This window comes from Copadichromis virginalis, linkage group LG6 (genome assembly GCF_057382275.1).
Source record: "Copadichromis virginalis isolate Kocher_CV1m ecotype Utaka linkage group LG6, C_Virginalis_male_GT1.1, whole genome shotgun sequence".
NCBI lineage: Eukaryota > Metazoa > Chordata > Actinopteri > Cichliformes > Cichlidae > Copadichromis > Copadichromis virginalis.
The window spans coordinates 36,278,807-36,298,089 of NC_140623.1; the positions used below are offsets into that span (position 1 = coordinate 36,278,807).

Consider the following 19,283-nt stretch of genomic DNA (forward strand, 5'->3'; position numbering starts at 1 on the left):
GAGTAAGCCATTTATGTTACTTTTAAAAGTTCATAAATACAACAACAACAAAAAAAAAAACCCAGAAAATATTATTATAATGAAAAGTGCAAAGTTAAAGTAGAAAATAATGACTATGTGCCGTGAGACACTCATATGGTTCAAATGTTTTTGGTTTGCGCACAAATGGCTGTTTCAATTGAAAGGTTGGTGATCCCTGGTTTAGAGTATGGATTAAATGCTAAATCCTAATTTTAAAATATATTCACTTTTCTTGCTGTAGTATTGGAAACGGAGGAAATACCATTCAGAATATCTGGTTAAGTCAATGTTCCTAAAGTTCATTCCTATAGAGATTAGAAAAAAGCATATCACACACGATATTAATTATATACAAGATATAATTTATTTTATACAAGTGTTAAAAAAAATGTAAAATCTCCATCCACTGTCAGCTTGTTTTGCATTTTGTAAAGAAAAAGAATGGAAACACTTAACTACCTTCTACAACAATGGCATTAAGCTTTGTGGTAACAGTGTTGTTGTGTACAGAACACACAATGAAAAACATTGGCCCTACATATTTAAGGTAAAATGCCGTAAACATTTATGTATAAAACAAAGTTCAAAGGTAATTAAAAGAAAAAAGCTATTTTGAAATGAAATGACCACCACAGCAGTTTACACACACTGTAAAAAAAAAGAAAAAAAAGTGAAATTCATGTCAGTCTCTCTAGTTTCTTAACATCAAAGGCTGAATACCATTAAAATACATTTAACATCTGTTCAAATGGAAGAAATTTTAGAGCCCACGTAGAAAAGCTCTGTCTGTCAAAAAAACCCCACATCCACATTACTTTGATCTATGATATCTAATGGATTTAACCTGAGTGTATTAGGTTGTGCTGTGTTTCTCATATGGCTCATGGTTGCCCTCTTTAGGACAAGGAAGGAACTAATTTTTTGACAATTTGCTGACATCAAGTAGACATTAGGATAACACAACTTCTTGCACTTTGACATTTAAAAGACTGAGAAGAAAAACTGAATAAATACATGTCTAGACAGCTACTGGATGGACCAGCGCTGGAGTTGTCACAGGTGTAGCGGGAGGAGACACTTTGTCTTTATAGCCCAGCGACAGAATGTGTTTCTGCAGGTGTGTGATCCACTGCTCCTGAACAGACAGAGGTCCATGAAATACTTCCTCACAGAACCTGAACAGCAGGATAGAGAAGTTTTATTAACTGCATCATATGAAGCTGAAAAAGAACCCCCCCCCCACAAAAACAAACATTGATATTAACTCAGTCTACACTCACTGGCCACTTCATTCGAGACACTTGTACAGCTCCTCATTAGGCCAGTGCATTTAACCATGTCGACATGGTCAACACAACCTGCTGAAGTTGAAGTGTGGCATGTGTGCTGTTCTACCAGCACAAACAGCATTTATGCAGAAAATATCCAATGGGCTGCCAGAGACCAGAGAAAAATGGCCAGACTGCTTTGAGCTGATGAGAAGGCAACAGTAACTCACTGCATTTGAACCTCTCCAAATGCACAACATGTTTAACCTTGAAGCAGATGAGTTGCAGCAGAAGACCACAGCGGGTGCAACGCTTTTCCAGCAACGAACAGGAAACTGAAGCTACAGTTCACACAGGCTCGCCAAAATTGGATAACTAATTATTAGAAAAATGATCCATTCAGTATCGATGGTTCGAGGTGATGGTGGTGTGAGACACACTACAGTGCTTAAAGAATTTGCTTGTCTGCCTCCACATGCATATGAGTCCAAGTGACATCCCATTCTTAATCCAGAGGCTTTAACGTGATTTTTTTTTGGATAATTTTTTTGCTTCAACTCTTCTAGGAAGGCTTTCCACAAAGTTTGAGTGTTTATGGGAATTTCTGAACAATATTCCAGAAGCACATTTATAAGATTAGACACTGATGTTGGACGAGAAGACCTGGCTCACAGTCCCCTATCCAATTCACCCCAAAGGTGTTCTGTCAGGCTGAGTTCAGGACTCTGTGCAGGCCAGTCAAGTTCTTCCAGACCAAAATCGCTCATCCACGTCTTTATGCACTTTGGTTCATGCACTGGTGTGCAGTTATGTTGGAACAGGAAGGGGCTATCCCCAAACTGTTCCCACAAAGTTGGGAGCATGAAATTGTCCAAAATGTCTTGGTATGCTGAAGCATTATGAGTTCCTTTCACTGGAACGCTTAATGCGTTGTTATAACACCACTGTAGACTGTGGAAATATTTAGAAGGGAGGAAGTTTTACAACTGGATTTGGTGGTATCCTATTACGATACCATGCTGGAATTCACTGGGCTCTTGAGAGCGACCAATTCTTTGCCAAATGTTTGTAGAAGCAGTCTGCATGCCCAGATGCTTGATTTTATACACGTGTCCATGGAACTGACTGAGCACTTAAATTCAATTATTTGGATGGGTAAGTGAATACAGTGTAGTGTATTTTCTTGGTTCCAAATTAGCATCATTTAAATGCCACAGCCTATTTGGGTATTGCTGCTCCCTATCCTTGTTGTGATGCCTGCTTCCAGCTGGATAATACTCCATGTTTTAAAGCTAAAGTCCTCTCAAACTGAATTCTTGAGCATGACAATGATTTCATTGTAATCAAATGGCCTCCACAGTCACCAGATCTCAATCCAACAGGGATGTGTTGACACAGGAGATTGACATCATGTCACATTGGACAAAAATGTCTAAAGAATGATTCCATCGGAGATGAATGTGTGCCACTGGAAAGGCAAAAGGAATCCAATCCAATCCAGTAGAACAAAGGTGTATCTCATTAAGGGGTTAGTAAATGTATAATAATGCATCTGACATTCAGACATTTTGACAATATGTTTAAATATTGTTCAAATGTAGCTTACCTCTCCATCAAATTTAAGATTTAGACAACCTAAAATTTTATAAAGCATTTCTACAGCTGTCAAATAGAGACTCACCTGCACTTGAGGGAATACATTTTACCCACCAGTTTGACCAGTGGAGTTAGTGGGGGCTTTGGCACCAGAGCAGGGATATTGCCAGACCGCGGTGGTTGCTGGGAGTTGCCGTTCTGATTTTCTCTACCTGCAGAGGCCCCGTGCTTTTGTGAATGCACCCCTGAAATCCCACAGAGAAGTTTTAGTATTGCTTTTTAATCTATTACACTGCATCTGTATCCAGCTATCTTCCACAGCCCTTTAGTCCCGTTACTTCACCTCTTGAGGAGCGCACGCTGTGGTTGCTGTAGTCCTTCCTGTTTACTTTGTATTCATAGCGCTGCATGGAAGACTTCAGACTACCGCCAGCCACACACTCAGATTCTGTGGATGGCGATGGGGATGTAGGAGTTTTGTGGGACTGAAAAAGAAAATTACAGTAAATTAGAATGAATGTAATACACTGATGTTTATCTGAATATCTCAGAGCACAGCCAACCTTCTTGATGTAAAGGTCTCCCATGCGATAACGCTTGGTAATTTCCGACACCTTGGCCGGATCTCTCCTGATCAGCTCACTAAGGAGTTCAATTGGTGAAGTCGCTCCATCTGCCTTCCATTCGATGATGCCCAGCTGTCGGAGGTGGGCCCTCGCGTGACTGGCCAAGGCCTTACGGTTCTCAAAGTCGAACCCACAAAGCTCACAGGATGTGTCTGACACAAACGAGATGGCACACATGTAAACTTCTGCTGCCACACTATTTCAATCAAGTTGAGGTGTGAAATATATCTGAGCCATCGCGATACCCTACTTATTTTATCTTTCAGGCACTCTCTTGGAGACTAACTGTTGTGCTTGGGATTATTGTCCTGTTGCATGAGCCAATTTTGGCCAAGCTTTAGCTCATGGGGAGGCTTCACATTTGACTCTAGAATACTCTGGTATGCAGAGGAGTTCACATTTCAGAGGAAAGAGGAGGGCATTGTTCCAGAAGTCTTGTGATTTGTTCGGATGCAACGATGCAAAGCTAAGTTTCCAACTGACAATTGTCAGTCCAATAATCGACGATGGGCGATATAGTCGCGCATGCACAGACTTTTTGATGGGCGGAACAATGTAATCACACATGGACTGAGTTGCATGTTTACAACACAGAAGAAGTCCAAACATGGACGAACTAATTTACAAAAAAAATTAGGGCTGTCAGAGTTAATGCAGCGCTAACGCAGTCATTACGATTAATGCGGTTACAATTTTTAATGCGCTCAACCCATCTGAAGCGCAGAATGAACAAACTTTTGACAAACTGCCCAAAATGCGTTGACAGAGACATTTCAGGGATTTTGACTCAGTCTGCGCTCCAGATGGGTTCATTTGTAATTGCGTTAGTCGTGATGACGGTGCAAAATTTGGGATTTCTTTGGCTTTAAACCAGACGAAAGAGGTAAACCTATGGATGTAACCAAAGGGGTGTGCCACCTGTGCAGACATATAATGCGAGCAAAGTACACTACTAACTTGCTAGAGCATGTACGTGTCTACCATCTGGCTGAGTATGCTGGGCTATCACCAGCTTCTGCAGCTCCATCAACAAGCATTTGGGCGCACTCTGAGAAGGGTGCATTTGTTCGCAGATGAAAGAGGGTGCTGTTAAAACAGCGTTATTATTTATCTATTTATTTTCTGTTGACTGCTTCAATTAGCTCCATCATTATTAACAAACTTACTCATGGGGAAATAAAGAAATAAATCGCCCTTGTAAAAACTATCAATAGTCGATATATTTGTCCAATCGCCCAACCCCATTATGTTCTTTTAAGAAAGAAGAGCCTTTCTCCTGATGAACCTTCCAAACAAGCCATACTTGTTTTTGCTTTCTAACTTTACTGTTATCAACTTTATCTTTTATCGTTAACTTAGGTCTGTACAGTCTGATCTCAATGCTCCAGATCAGTAAACACCCAAAACGTTTCCTTTTATGTAGGTGGTTAAGTTCTGTACTTAGTTAAAATATGCTTTTCTACTTTTTTCTGGAAGTTAAGAGCACTGTTCTTTCTGTCAATTTAAGAGTCTATAGTCCCCAAGTAAGGGTCCAGTCAGGACATTATTCTAACCACACTTCATATTTGAAAGCAGTAATAGGCCAACACTATACACTATTCAAATGTTGAGTACATAAAAGTGACACAAGGAAATAGTTTCACCAAAAAGTTTCAATAATTAGATCATTTCAATAATTCACTAAAGCGTCTGGGAAAAATGCTATGATAACAAATGACAAAATATTGGTAAGTAAAGTAACAAACTTTACTTACCAAGGTGTATGACTCCACCCTTGCTAGATGGTGATTTCTCTTTCATGGAATAATCAAGAGGCGAGTTCGAAGCTGTCTCCCCAGATGTGAGGCTGTCTAGGGACCTTCTGGAGCTTTGAGAACCCCATGAGACTTTGCCCAATGCTGCAGACCCACTGGGCCCCAACTCTTTCCTGCCTTCTTCACCATGCATCATGACTTGTTTTAGAAGATCAATTGGTGATGTTTTAATAGACCAAGAGAGACCGAGCTGCCGTAGATGGGCACGGGCGTGGCAAGACAGGGCTTTGCGGGTGTCAAATAGCTGGCCACAGAAATCACAAAGGACTGTTGGTGGGGACTGCACATCTGTACAAGCTGGGGAAAATTATATATTACAACTTTATACATCTGATCTCACTGTACACACACAAACAGATGGAAAAATGCTAAAGCAAAGAGTGTGATTAAGAAAATAACAAATTAAGCCTGTTATAGTATAACATGGTACCAAACATAAAGCACTTGATTAAACGTTTTTTGCTTTACCTGACTCAGAAGGTTTTGCAGAAATGGCACCAGCAGACAAATTCTGCACAGGGGAGCTGCTCTCATTGGTGGATGTCTTCAGCTGAACAGAAACCTCCGTCTCTATAGGCTCAGGCTTGGGTTTTCTATGAAGGGGGTCCACTGCTAGCCGAAAACCTTTCTTAGCTTTTGGTGCCCTGTAAACGGGAGGGTGAGAAGCCTGAGAGACCTTTTCAGGGGTTGTAGACAGGGGTGTAGAGGAAAGAGAGGTCCAAGACTGGCTTGGACCTGAAGACTGAGTTGCAGGAGAGGGTGGGGCTGGAGATGGTGCTGCAGATGAGCTGGCTGTATTGTTTGTTTTGGGGGGGTGTACAGCTTCTAGCATGCCACTGGATACCAGATCCTCAACGGCATTGATTGCGGAGTTTTTCCCCACTAATTCACTCATCCCTATGTGACGCAGGTGAGAGCGTGCATGGCTTGCCAGGCCTTTTCTATTCTCAAATTCCTCCCCGCAGAGAATGCAGATGCACTCCTCAGATACTTTAGGCCGTTTGCTCGAGGATGACTCGGGTGGAGTAGAAAGGCGTTTGGATGAAGTTCTAGGTGGACTATTTGAAGTAAACTCTTCATTTTTCTCTAAATCAATAGGCTTGAGGTCCTCCTCTTCCATGACCTGATAAAGAAGATCAATAGGACTACCCTTGATGTCACTGTCAGAGATTCCAATCTGCCGCAAATGTGCCCGAGCATGACTAGCCAAGCCCTTGCGTGTCTCATACCAGCAGCCACAAAGTTCACAAACGTAGACCTCATCGTGGGGGTCTGAAGCTAAAAGAATGAGGAAATTGGTGAGAGAAATATACAAAGTTAGCAGGAGACTAATGTAAGATCAACATTACAAATTTAAATACCCTTTATTAAGTTGTGCCTTGCACCTGCAGCTACTCTCCTTCAAAATTTTATGTTTCTTATAAAACATTTGCATGGCTTCCCTTACAACCGTCTTGAGGTTGTAAGTCAATCATATTTAATTTTTGTTTACCCAGTTTGTGTGTCCTGGTTTCATTTCAGTACAGAATGAGAATCATTTTCAGTTTGTCATTTTTGAGAAGTGAGTTGGTGATAACCTGGAAGCCTGCTATCACGACTATTAATTTGAATAATTAATGTGAGTCTCACATGGGCAGAAGGACTGGGAGATAGATTACAGGAAACAGAGGTTTGTAAGCGTAAAGTTCCTGTCTTATGTTTGCATATCTGTGGATTCTCCGAAACACATTGAAATAAGAAGAAAGAAAGAGATTCAAAGTACAGGGCACGGTCTTTGCAGATAAATACACTGACACACACATCTTCTATGTATAAGTTTAGATATTTTGTAAAAGAAATCTCTATATTATGTTAAAGAAAACAGCTCTGTTCAGCCATACCTAACGTGATAGGAGCGTCAGTTTCCCGTGGTGCCCACAGTGGCTTTGCTGGGGCTGTGTGCTCTGAGGAAGATGAGCTGCCGCCTTCAGCTGGCTTAACAGGAGAAGGAGATGATGGGGGGACAGTTGTTGAAGATTCATTCAGTTTTGCTGGAGATCCCTGATGATCTACCTTTTGTGGGGTTGTCGTGAGTCTAACCCCGGCCTTGTAAGAGGTATTAGCGTCTTCTTCTTCTGAAGGGGTCTTTGATTCCTGCTGCATTGTATTTTTTTGAGGCACTGGCCCAGGTGCAGATGAGTTTGATTTGAAATCTGGAAGGCAGCCATCTCTCTCCTGGATGATCTGGTAGAGGAGCTCTATGGGAGCCCCGCTGCTTTCTGACAACGTCACACCAAGCTGGCGCAGATGGAGTCGGGCATGACTGGAAAGTCCTCGCCGTGTCTCAAAGTACGTTCCACAGACTTCACACATTACTGGCTGTGGGGTTGCTGTGGGGGGAGTTAGAAGTTAATGATGACCAGTGAAATGAAATTAACAAGAATGGGCAGAAACCGCACAAGCAGACTCTAAATGACACTCTAAACCCAATTACCTGGAATAATGCAATTTTTGGTAATTCACCTAAAAGCATCCTTTGTCTTTTTACCTTGTGAATCCATTGATGCTGAAAAATGCTGCTGGTTTATTCTGAGAGATGAAAGTGTCGTCTTCCACTGGATCCTGTTAATACTGAATGAAAGCTGAAATTTTTAAAGGCAGAGGAGCTGTATTAGTGTTGACAACAATTTGCAGGTCATTTTTATAGCTCATTAAATAAACGTGCAATGCAATTTCCCTGAAATCCTACAGTTTATAACAAAAACATCCAAACTAGCTGCTTAAACAACACGATTCGACTGACACCTAGCATGAAGAAAGCCCTGTTCACAAACGTCTTCACAGCCGTGGATGAAAACCGGACTGCATCTCTTAACACAGCTTACAGTTAAATAAACTCATCTACTATAAATGTTACTGTACACACTTTAACAAAACCATCTGTAAGCAGTTGAAAGACATTGTAACTTTAAGCTAACTCGGGCTAACCCTGTTACAGCCTTTGTTTTGCTCTATAATGCTAACTTTAGCTGTTGTGCTAGCCTTAAAATAATCTTATTCAAGCTTAGAGAAGACAAGCTACAAATGCCAAAGCCTTAAATGGAAACAAATCATAAATCCTCTCTTTAAAGTATAGCAAATTTTGCCAAAAAACCCAAAATACTACCTGTGTGCATCTGTTTTCCTTATAGTAACAAGCTCAGCGGAAGTAATGTTCCACACATTCCTGGCTGTATGTTTTTCCAAAATAAAAGTGGTGGAATAATGTCTTTTGAATTATATGGGTGGTATTTGTCATGTCAAACAAATACAATACAAAACTGACAGACATGTGAACATATTTGAATAAAAATGTGATTTTAATCCTCCCCTTATGATTTGATTGAACATTTTTAAGCTGAATATGCCACATGCATAGTGTACTTGGAAAGAATTTTGAGCTACCCTTTATTTCTTTACATTTTGTTTATAAGCAGCTAAACTTTCAGGTAAAGTGGTCTTAAGAAATAGTTCCCCAGCCTTTCTGGAGGTCTTTCAAAGTTTCATTTACTTTGTTCATTGGCTGCTTTTTCATTCATTGTCAGACTAGTTTTTGTACCTGACCATTTTCAGATATTGACCTATAAATTATCAAAGCACAAAAAGAGACCTAAATCAACCAATGAATCAGCGTTGTGTCTACACACGACAGCTTACCAAAGAACCAACTTTAAGTAGTGTCTTCAGACACTTTGTTGCTAGCAGGGTGTTGCCTGTACCTTTAAGTTCAGTTAGAATGTCACAATGTTTGTCACCATCTAAATCAAATCAAATCAAATCAAATCACTTTTTATTGTCACATCACATGTGCAGGCACACTGGCACAGCACATGCGAGTGAAATTCTTGTGTGCGAGCCCCACAAGCAACAGAGATGTGCAAACACAACAACACAAACGAGCAAAATACAAGAATGGCCAACCTGAAACTAATAAATATATGTACAATATATAATAGTGTATGCATTTCTGGATGTGTATACTAAATATTTTCCTACGTGTGTGTGTGTGTGTGTGTGTGTGTGTGTGTGTGTGTGTGTGTGTGTGTGTATACACATTTTTACAAATTAAATAGTAAAAAAATAAAATAAAATAATAATAATAATAATAATAATAATAATAAAATATATAAAATATACAGAGTTGAATATGTGCAAAACAAGTGGCATTTATATACAGTGTGGAGTGCATAATGTTGAAGTTCCAGTAGTGAAGCTGAGGTGTCTATGACGTGTTCAGCAGTCTGATGGCCTGATGGAAAAAGCTGTCTCTCAGTCTGCTGGTACGGGACCGGATGCTGCAGAACCTCCTTCCTGATGGAAGCAGTCTGAACAGTTTATGGCTGGGGTGACTGGAGTCCTTGATGATCCTCCCCGCTTTCCTCAGGCACCGCTTCCTGTAGATGTCTTGGAGGGAGGGAAGCTCACCTCCAATTATCCGTTCAGAGCACCGCACTACTCGCTGGAGAGCTTTGCAGTTGTAGGCGGTGCTGTTGCCATACCAGGTGGTGATGCATCCAGTGAGGATGCTCTCAATGGCACAGTGATAGAAGGTCCTGAGGATGCGGGGGCTCATGCCGAATCTTTTCAGTCTCCTGAGAAAGAAGAGGCGCTGCTGCGCCTTCTTCACTGTTTTGTTTGTGTGTACTGACCACGTAAGATCCTCAGCCAGGTGTACGCCAAGGAACCGGAAGCTGCTCACTCTCTCCACAGCAGCGCCGTTGATGGTGATGGGGGTGTGTACTTCTCTGCACCTCCGGAAGTCCACTATCAACTCCTTTGTCTTTGCGACGTTGAGGGTGAGATGGTTGTCTTGACACCAGTGGGTCAGGGCGCTGACCTCCTCCCTGTAAGCCGTCTCATCACCGTTGGTGATAAGACCCACCACTGTAGTGTCGTCCGCAAACTTCACAATGATGTTGGAGCTGTTAGTGGCTGTGCAGTCGTAGGTGTAGAGTGAGTACAGGAGAGGGCTCAGTACACACCCCTGTGGAGCACCAGTGTTCAGTGTGATGGGGGATGAGGTGATGCTGCCCAGTCTGACCACCTGGCGTCTGTCAGACAGGAAGCTAAGGATCCAGCTGCAGAGGGAGCTGCTCAGTCCTAGATCCTGCAGTTTCCTGTCCAGCTTCGAGGGAACGATGGTATTGAATGCTGAGCTGTAATCTACAAACAGCATTCTCACATACGTGTCTCTCTTCTCCAGGTGTGACAGGGCAGTATGTAGTGTCAGGGCTATGGCATCATCAGTGGACCTGTTGTGGCGGTATGCGAACTGTAGAGGGTCCAGTGAGTCGGGTAGTGCAGAGCAGATGAAGTCCCTGACCAGCTTCTCGAAGCATTTGCTTACGATGGGGGTCAGGGCTACAGGTCGCCAGTCGTTCAATGAGGAGATGGTGGAGGATTTGGGTACAGGGACGATGGTGGCCATTTTGAAGCAGGCTGGGACTACAGACAGAGAGAGGGAAAGGTTGAAGATGTGCGTGAACACTAGTCTAGTGGTGAATCCGATTTACTGCAAAGTGTTCAACCCTTTAACTTTCACCTCTTAGGCAGATTTAGCAAGTTAAAGGGTTAACTTTAATATCACAACTTTTTTTATAGTTTGATTGAATGTATTTATGTATTTATTTAAACTCTCCAGTAAAGTGAATTTAAAGAAATAAATCAAACTAGTTTTGACCCAAATGTATCACAAGAAGAGAAGAAACTTGTGTGTCTGTGACGGTAAATTGCAGACTGTTAAGTTGCTAGCATCACATTTAAGGTCTATTTTTAAAATTTGAATTTCTCATCAGCATCAGCACACATCAGACATTTTTTGGTAGGCTAGGTGTTTTGTAACGTGGCTGTTCAGAATACAGTCTAGACAACCAAAACATTTCTAACTGCACAACCACAACTCCATTGTGGCATATAGATATAGTCAAGATAGCCTGTGTTCAAACTGAGTGTTAAGATGGGAAGTACGGTGTAATACTCTTGACATCTGTAAAGAATATGTGTTTTTGTGTTCACATAATTAAATGATGATAATTTTAGGTTGATAATATGAATGCAGTCAATCATTCAGGTAAATTAAAATGAACATGCCTAGAGTTTGGCTTTTGTACTTATGATTCGTGTCATTTTTGCCTAAATGTTACAAGGTTACTAATTGTTATGTAAAATATATATTTCTTCTTTTTTTTAAAAAATAAAATGGTAAATCTGAGGCGTATGTCTCACAATTGAATAAACATTCAGTATTTGTACTTTTTTGTAATTGGTGTAAAAGGTGGAGAACTCCATTCTGACCAGTGGGGACATTATGTGACCTGAAAGATGTAGAACAGGGTGACGTGATGGAATCACAGACAGTACTGAGAAAAGCCATCAGTCCTCACAGCAACTGAAAACCCACACAGTCATCTTTTTCATCCATGTTTCAACATTTGTCTTCAAACATGGCATCAACTAGCCTATCAGGTTACGCCAAAAAAATAACATTTTTGAACAGTAAACCTGGAAAACTAAAATATAATACTGAACAAAGCTCAAGTCTAGATGGTTATGAAATAAGGATTAGGTTCTGTGGCAGATAATCATCTCAACAAACACAGAACTTTGTGATTTCCGGGCTATTCTATCAGAAATGGAAACATGATTTAGTATCTTGTATTGTTTCTGTTGAAAACTGAGAGTGCCAAAGTGTGATCAGTTTGCTGCAAGCAATTAACATAATTTTGACATATGAAATTGAAATCATATATATGTATCAGAATGTATGTTTCTATCAATCTATGTATCAGAATCTGAAAACTTTATTAATCCCTGGGGAATTTGTGTATGTGGATTTATGTGTTGACAATATAATTATATGTTGGCTTTGACATGCTCTTTGTAACAGTTTGTTTCTCAGACTCTCAATTAAACCTACTGAGTTCCAGCAATGAGGTGCAAAACTTTCTCGGGGAAGGAAGCTTTGGAAAAGTCGTCAAGTGTGTCCACACTGTATCCAACACAGAGGTTCCTATCAAAAAAATTGAAGACAAGCCCGTGATCTCAAGCCCCGTGATTTTGTAAGGGGGACTAGATCATTCTTCCATGAAGGATTCATTTGTCTTGAATTTGAGCTCCTTGATCTTAGTCTGAAGGTGTATATGCAAGAGAGACTCTCACCCAGTTTCACATCAGGTTTGCCATCTTTACCTATTTCACTGTGTAAATACAAACTTTAAAAAAAAATACTAATTTGCACAGATGTGTTTAGTTAGAACACATTTGTGTGATTCCAGCTGACCACAGCGTTGTTCCTGCTCGAGACCCTGAAAATCATCCATGCTCATATAAACCCTCAAAATATTATGGTTTTGGATTGCAGACAACAGCCACTGCAAGTCATGCTCATTGATTTTGGCCTGGCTCACCATGTCTCCGATGTTGTGCAAAGATCATGTGTGCAGTCCATGTGGTACATGCAACCTGGTTAACCTAACAAATAATGTTAAAAATATGCACAGAAAGCTGAAAACTGCATTTTTAAGTTTTGAATAATGAATGCCCTTATATGCAACTGCTTCACTTTGCAAAGTGAACTTAAAACAGTGGATTTGAGATATTGTTCTTCACTTCAACTTCTTCGATACATTAAAACCTATTTACAGTTCTAGATATGTGTAAGAGAACTCAGTGGTTTCCCGCTTTTTCCTGGGAACAATGAATATGCTGTAGTAGATATCTTCTGCACAGAAGGGAAATAAGCGCTACTTAATCAAATCTTTATGCTTTTTCCAGATGAGGTTCATTGTGGACAGTCTGAGTCAGCCACCAGATTATCAGTTAAGATAAGATAAGATAACCTTTATTAGTCCCTCACGTGGGAAATCTGTTGAACAGTGGACAAAAAAGCCCAAGGTTCATTCACCTTGAAAACAGATGTAACCAGGAGACCTGGAGATTTAAGGTCCCTACCTCCTTTCCTGCCTGCCTACCTACCTACAACTAACTTGTCTAACTTAACCACTACTTCTTTATAGACTTTTACAAAGAAACTGGGCACCACCATAGCGACACTAGATTTATTTGTCTCACTTCTTTAGAGGCCTTGAAGAAGGTAGGGGTTCTTTTTGGATCAGGCAGCCATTAATACAATATAGAATAGTTGCTACAAGGACATCTTCCACTGACTTTCATTATAATTCAAATGAATAAGTTTTATTAGAAAAAGGGAAACAAAAATCTAATTCAATTAAAAAAATGTGACTACACAGAAAGTATTTTGGTAGCCAAGGAGCTAAAAATGATTTTAAATATTTAACATTTTCTTAATTCCTAAATTACATGTACTTACATGCGCATATACATGCACATCAGTTTAATCTAGAGGTGCCAGAACTAGCTTGCTAAAGGGTACTGGATTACTTTGTAAAGTGAATCTTGTAAACAAGGATTGTTTTGGACTTTTGTTTTTGGTTTTACGAATGGATTATTTTCATCCAAGCCAGAAGTCTGAATTATTGTTAGTTTCTCGGACTTTTTAATCAAAACAGTATTGCCGGTTGGTGGTTAGGCTGAAAAACCATTGTGATCTTTGTTATTTATATTGAATATTTTTAAAAAGTTCATAATTCATAAATCTATATTTAATGTCTCAAGTAAAAATGGCCATGAAATAGAAAAAGCTGTAAAACTTGTGAAAATACAGTTAAAAAACCAAAATGTTTTTCCATCTTCACATTTTCCAAAGCCTTGACACTCCGGCCCTAAGGTGTCGTAGACATACATCGTTTTTGTTTTTATCTTTATTTTAAGAACATTGAATTTACAAGTAATAATTGAGCTCTATATATAAAACTGACATTGTCATTGACCCTGACATTAACACTGGGGCCCCAAGAAGCCAGTCACACTTTTCCCTCACTACGACATCCCTGCATTTTTGTTCATATGACAGTGTTTACACGGTGTACTTAGAAAATATGATCTTATATCAGAGATATACATATTTAGAAACAGCTAATCTTTACTTTTAATCGTTTTTATCTTCACTTTTACTCTGAAGGGATTGATTTTTACTTCCGGGTGGCCTCAGCCGTCTCTGCGTACTTATCGCACGCTCGCTTTTCCACTTTGACTCCTCTATTCTCTTGCAGCCTGCAGACTTCTGCTTCCAACTTCTTTCGCGCTTTACGTCAAGACAGGTGAGTAGGATGTTTATGGGATTAGTCAGAAGTTTACAGCGTGTCTGTAAAATCGACTTTGTATTTCCTCTGAAACAAACCGAAACTAAAGAAAGCAGTTTCGTACGTAAAGCTAACATTAAGCTAGCCTGTCAGGCGGGTGAGCGGCTGGCTCCTTCATGAAGTGTTTGGCCATGTTTTCTTTCTTTGTCCCTGTGCTGCAGCTTGCAGAATGCACTACTCACTTCCTCTCCGCTCTGTTCTACTACAGCTTTTTCTGTTTCATTTCGAAAACGAAATTTAAACATTAAAAGCTTAACTTTTATGACTGAACTTTGACCCATTACGTGCATTTATCTCTTTAAAACCAAGCACAGTTCCTTGACGATTGTTAGCGTTTTTTCGTATAAATTGTGACGAGGGAGAAATAATCCAGATTTATTCATACATCACTGAAAAGCATAGGCCTTTGGATTAATACTGACTGCTATTTGTTTAGTACAGCGTATCTTATTTGCAAGTTTATCGTTTATTTGCACATTAATTTTGCATACAGGCAATAACTATCCAAAGTAACTGACCGCGCAATAATCCTCGGAAATAGTCTTTATAGGCACAGCGAGAACCCTGCAGTTGGTTTGTGCGTATCATGGTTATGTAACCTTGCTAATAGGCCATTGTTCCCTGCAGGCTGAACATGACTTGCATGTGACACTATCTGGGTCTGCTTAAGTTACCAAGTCTTTGAACCTCTGGGCCTCCTAAGAGCTGTAAAACATGGCTCTTGGATTGAACCTCACCGCATTTATTTTTATTTTTCCAGTCTAAATCTCATATTTTTTGTTTATCAGAGCTTCATCTCAGGCACCACCCAGCTGAATTTATCTGTGGTGGTCTGCAAGCATTAGGAGTTTTCTGGTAACTGTTTGTGCTGTTTCTCTTTCAGTCATTTGTCTCAAACACCATGTCTGCTGGAAACGCTAAGATTGGCTTCCCTGCCCCAAACTTCAAAGCCACAGCTGTAGTTGATGGACAGTTCAAGGACATCCAGCTGTCAGACTACAAAGGTTTGTAGCTACATCTGTTCTAATTGGCTCATTCTGGCTTTTATAAGCCTATACACTAACAGCTTATTCGACTAGAATTAATACTTTGTTTTTATTTCCTCCTGTTGTGCTGCAGGGAAATATGTAGTTTTCTTTTTCTACCCCCTGGATTTCACATTTGTGTGCCCCACTGAAATTGTGGCCTTCAGCGACAGGGTAGAGGAGTTCCGCAACATCGGCTGTGAGGTTATTGGCTGCTCCGTGGACTCTCACTTCTCTCACTTGGCATGGTAAGAACTCACGGATAATGAAACATAATGAGCATTTGTGGGAATTTGACTACTTCCTGAGCTCTTTACCAATAATAACATCCACACTGCTCACATGTTAGCAGGTGGATTAAGCAGAACTTCAACAAAAGACTTTTTACCTGTATTACAGTGATTATCTTCGCAGGTGAACTGTATTGCTGACTCTTGTAATTTTAAACTAACTGGGAAGAGGTGACCTTAGTGAATCTTCACATGTGCATTTGAAAATCTACTTAACAAAACAGTTAAGTGAAAGCTGTTCTGTGCACTTGTCTGTCTTGCTGTTTTTATAGCGAGGCCGTCTTAGGCTGAACTTATCAGACGTTTATACAAGGTCCATCAAACTATCCTCGGTTGGCCGTTTCTGTTTAGACAGTTAAGGGTGAAGGATTTTGGCTGCTGTGAAGGAGTGCCCAGCCCAGTTTATCTGCAACGTGTTGATAAGGGCGGCATACAGCAGCTTCTAGAAGGCATAAGAAGACATGCGGCATTACACAACCTGCACAGGTCTTCATTTGGAATGTTGTGTTAAAGTTTAAATGCATTATATTTGATTAGGAAGATCAGTCGGTATGTTTCCTCACTCACCTGATCGGATTCATTACTTTAAAATAAGTGTATATAATATTTTGGGGGTTTGTTTTTTTTGTTTTTTCAATGAGAAGAGATTGAATAAGCTGTAAAACCTCCATTCATCAATCTGAAGCAAAATGAGTATATATTATAACCAACAGTTAACTGCTAAAGCTCATAGTTAAAATTCTACACAACATATTTGCTATTAAATATACTGAACGATTAGTTTTGTCAGTCTGTCAGACACTTTATCATTTTATTGAATTTAATACCGTAGATGCCTTTCAAGACATTAAAATCAATGTGTCATAGATTTTTAAAAAGTCAACAATGGACAGTCTTTAATAAAAACGTCTTTTAAAGATGGGGAGAATCGATATTGTGAATGTGGTGCAGGCAAGTTCTAAAAATGAGAAGCAATTTGGGTGAAAGTTCTGAAGCAGGTGGTGAGAGCAATGAAGGAGGAGGAACTGAGTATGGGAACGTATGTAGATCAGAGACAGATGAGGTTATGGAGACAAGCAGAATCTTGAAATAATGTGGCATTGTACAGAAAGCCAATGAAGTTGTTATAGGATGGGAGTAATATGTTGGCGCATGCTCTGGTAATGACACAGCAGCTGCATGAACAAGATGAAGTCTGGAGAAGTTTGTGCCGTATACCAGAGAGGATAAAATTACAATAGGTAATCTGGCACGTAACCAGAGCACGTGCAAGAAAAGCTGTATTACTACCTGTAAGGAATGGGTGTAGCCAACTAATATTACATAAGTGGATATATGCAGACTGACAAATATTGATTTGCGTTTCAAAACTTTAGGTGATATTGAATTTAAACCCAACCTGACTCCTCACCGTCATCTTTGCCTGCTCTATTAGGCCCTGTGCTACTCTGTTTGATTGGCTAGTTAAGGTTAGAAAGATATTTCAGGGTCAAAGCTAACCAGTAGCAGAGGAAAGTGGTATCTTCGCTGAAGATGGTTTAGTTAACCTCAGAGTGTTGAATCTCACAACAGGCAGCAGAGACCAGAAGTGAGACATCTGTAAACTACATAAAACTGCAGTATGAGGAGAGTTTTCACCACATTATTATTTTGCTACTTGGTGTTTGTCAGACTGTCTTTTGAAGCATTGTGGAGAACCTCTGAATGCAGTGTGTCCTCATAAAGTTGAACAACTGATATGTTATCCTCTCAGACACCGCCTGTATCTTATCTCTAACGGCGTGTTAAATGACTCTCCCATTTCAGAGAACTACAAGGTCGAAGGGGTGGCGGGGCAAATGCAAGGTTTATCAACCAGGAGACCTTCCCTGTGGACATTACGTGTTTTGTACTTGTTTATAATAAATAATAAAAAAAAATGTTTGTTTGTTTTTGGGGGGTTTTTTTCCCTCTCTCTCTTCAGGGTCAACACACCAAGAAAACAGGGAGGTCTGGGTAACATGAAAATCCCCCTGGTATCGGACCTCAGCAAGTCAATCTCCAAAGAGTATGGTGTGCTGAAGGAAGATGAGGGCATCTCATTCAGGTCAGTTAAATGCCCTTTTTAATATAAAATTATTTTAATAAAAACCCACTGGTTATTGTTAAAAAGCAGCTTGGTCTACTGATACTTTAAAGTATTTGTAAAAACTGCAACATCTTGTGAATTTCAGGGGTCTCTTTGTGATTGACGACAAGGGCGTCTTGAGGCAGATCACCATTAACGACTTGCCTGTGGGTCGTTCTGTGGACGAGACTCTGCGCCTGGTTCAAGCCTTCAAGCACACAGACAAATATGGAGAGGGTGAGTAAACTGCCGTACCTTCCCTCAGTTCATCCGTGTTTACTCAGCATACACTGGTGCTCAGGTTTAGTGGTATAACTTATTAATCATGCATTTGTCATAAAAATAACCCAAATACATGTCATTAATTTTACCTGTAACTTCAGATGCTCTAAACTGCACATCACACACTTAAAATGGAAATAGCTGATTGGTAAAATTGACTGCGAAGCTGTGGCTAGATTTGGCGGTTTAGTCCTTCCTGTGTTTCCCAACCAGTCACATATGTACTTTGTCCTTTAGATTATACCAAGTTCAGTGTGTATAAATGTCAGCTTAAAGTAAACTTTGTCCCTCCTGCCACTTCACGCAGTGTGTCCTGCTGGCTGGAAACCCGGGAGCGACACGATCGTCCCCGACGTCGAGAAGAGCAAAGCATTCTTCTCCAAGCAGTAAATGTGAACGTCTCCTACTCTGCTGTTTTCTTCAACATAGCACTTGACCTCAGATGAGAGGGATGCCTATAAAGCAGTATCATCACGTCCAGACTAACCTGTTAAAACACACCTCAGCTTCATGTAGGGGGGAGGAAATGTTTGTTTTTTTTTTTCTTTCATGTCCAGTGTACAAACTTTTGGGTAACCTCATCGTCTTGATCACTGAAAGTATAGTTTTGTTGTTCCTGTGCTTTCAAAGAAAGCACTGAAATTTGTTTCCTGGCTGTTGATAATAATTTGCTACCATCTTTATTAAAACATGGAGGAAAGTTATGATCAAGTGTGTGTGGCTTTTTTTTTTTTTTTTTTTTAAATCAAAATGTGAATGCCTGTCCACTTGCAACCACTAGGTGGCGGCAGAACTCTTCTAAAGCTACTCTTGGCTCTTTTTATTTGTGACTGAGAACTTAGTTCTTGGAATAAACCTTTTTATTTGTGTTTTTTATTGTGGTGTATCATTCTTGGCTCCTGTACCTGGCAGAAGATCTGAGTGCGTCACGAAGCTGCCAAGAGTTGGTTAATATTGGAGTTGCTGTGTTTGACTCAGCACAACAGCCTGTTATTGCCAAATGGTACTGAAGCAC

The 19,283-nt window shown here is 40.2% G+C and overlaps 2 protein-coding genes across 2 annotated transcripts; one reads left to right on the forward strand and one right to left on the reverse strand.

Moving 5' to 3' along the window:
* Positions 1-368: 368 nt before the first annotated feature.
* Positions 369-8,531, reverse strand: LOC146708380 (protein Wiz-like). The gene is made up of 9 exons (XM_085460244.1): positions 8,471-8,531; positions 7,853-7,946; positions 7,206-7,694; positions 5,794-6,603; positions 5,266-5,622; positions 3,449-3,663; positions 3,229-3,370; positions 2,971-3,130; positions 369-1,196 (listed from the first exon to the last, which is right to left on the reverse strand). The coding sequence occupies exons 2-9, from the start codon at positions 7,863-7,865 to the stop codon at positions 1,040-1,042; spliced, it is 2,343 nt and encodes a 780-aa protein (XP_085316370.1). The 5' UTR covers positions 7,866-7,946; positions 8,471-8,531; the 3' UTR covers positions 369-1,039.
* Positions 8,532-14,396: 5,865 nt separating this feature from the next.
* prdx2 (peroxiredoxin 2) lies at positions 14,397-18,972 on the forward strand. The gene is made up of 6 exons (XM_085460247.1): positions 14,397-14,522; positions 15,448-15,568; positions 15,684-15,837; positions 17,843-17,965; positions 18,093-18,223; positions 18,576-18,972. Exons 2-6 carry the CDS (start codon positions 15,466-15,468, stop codon positions 18,656-18,658), a joined length of 594 nt encoding a protein of 197 aa, XP_085316373.1. The 5' UTR covers positions 14,397-14,522; positions 15,448-15,465; the 3' UTR covers positions 18,659-18,972.
* Positions 18,973-19,283: the final 311 nt, after the last annotated feature.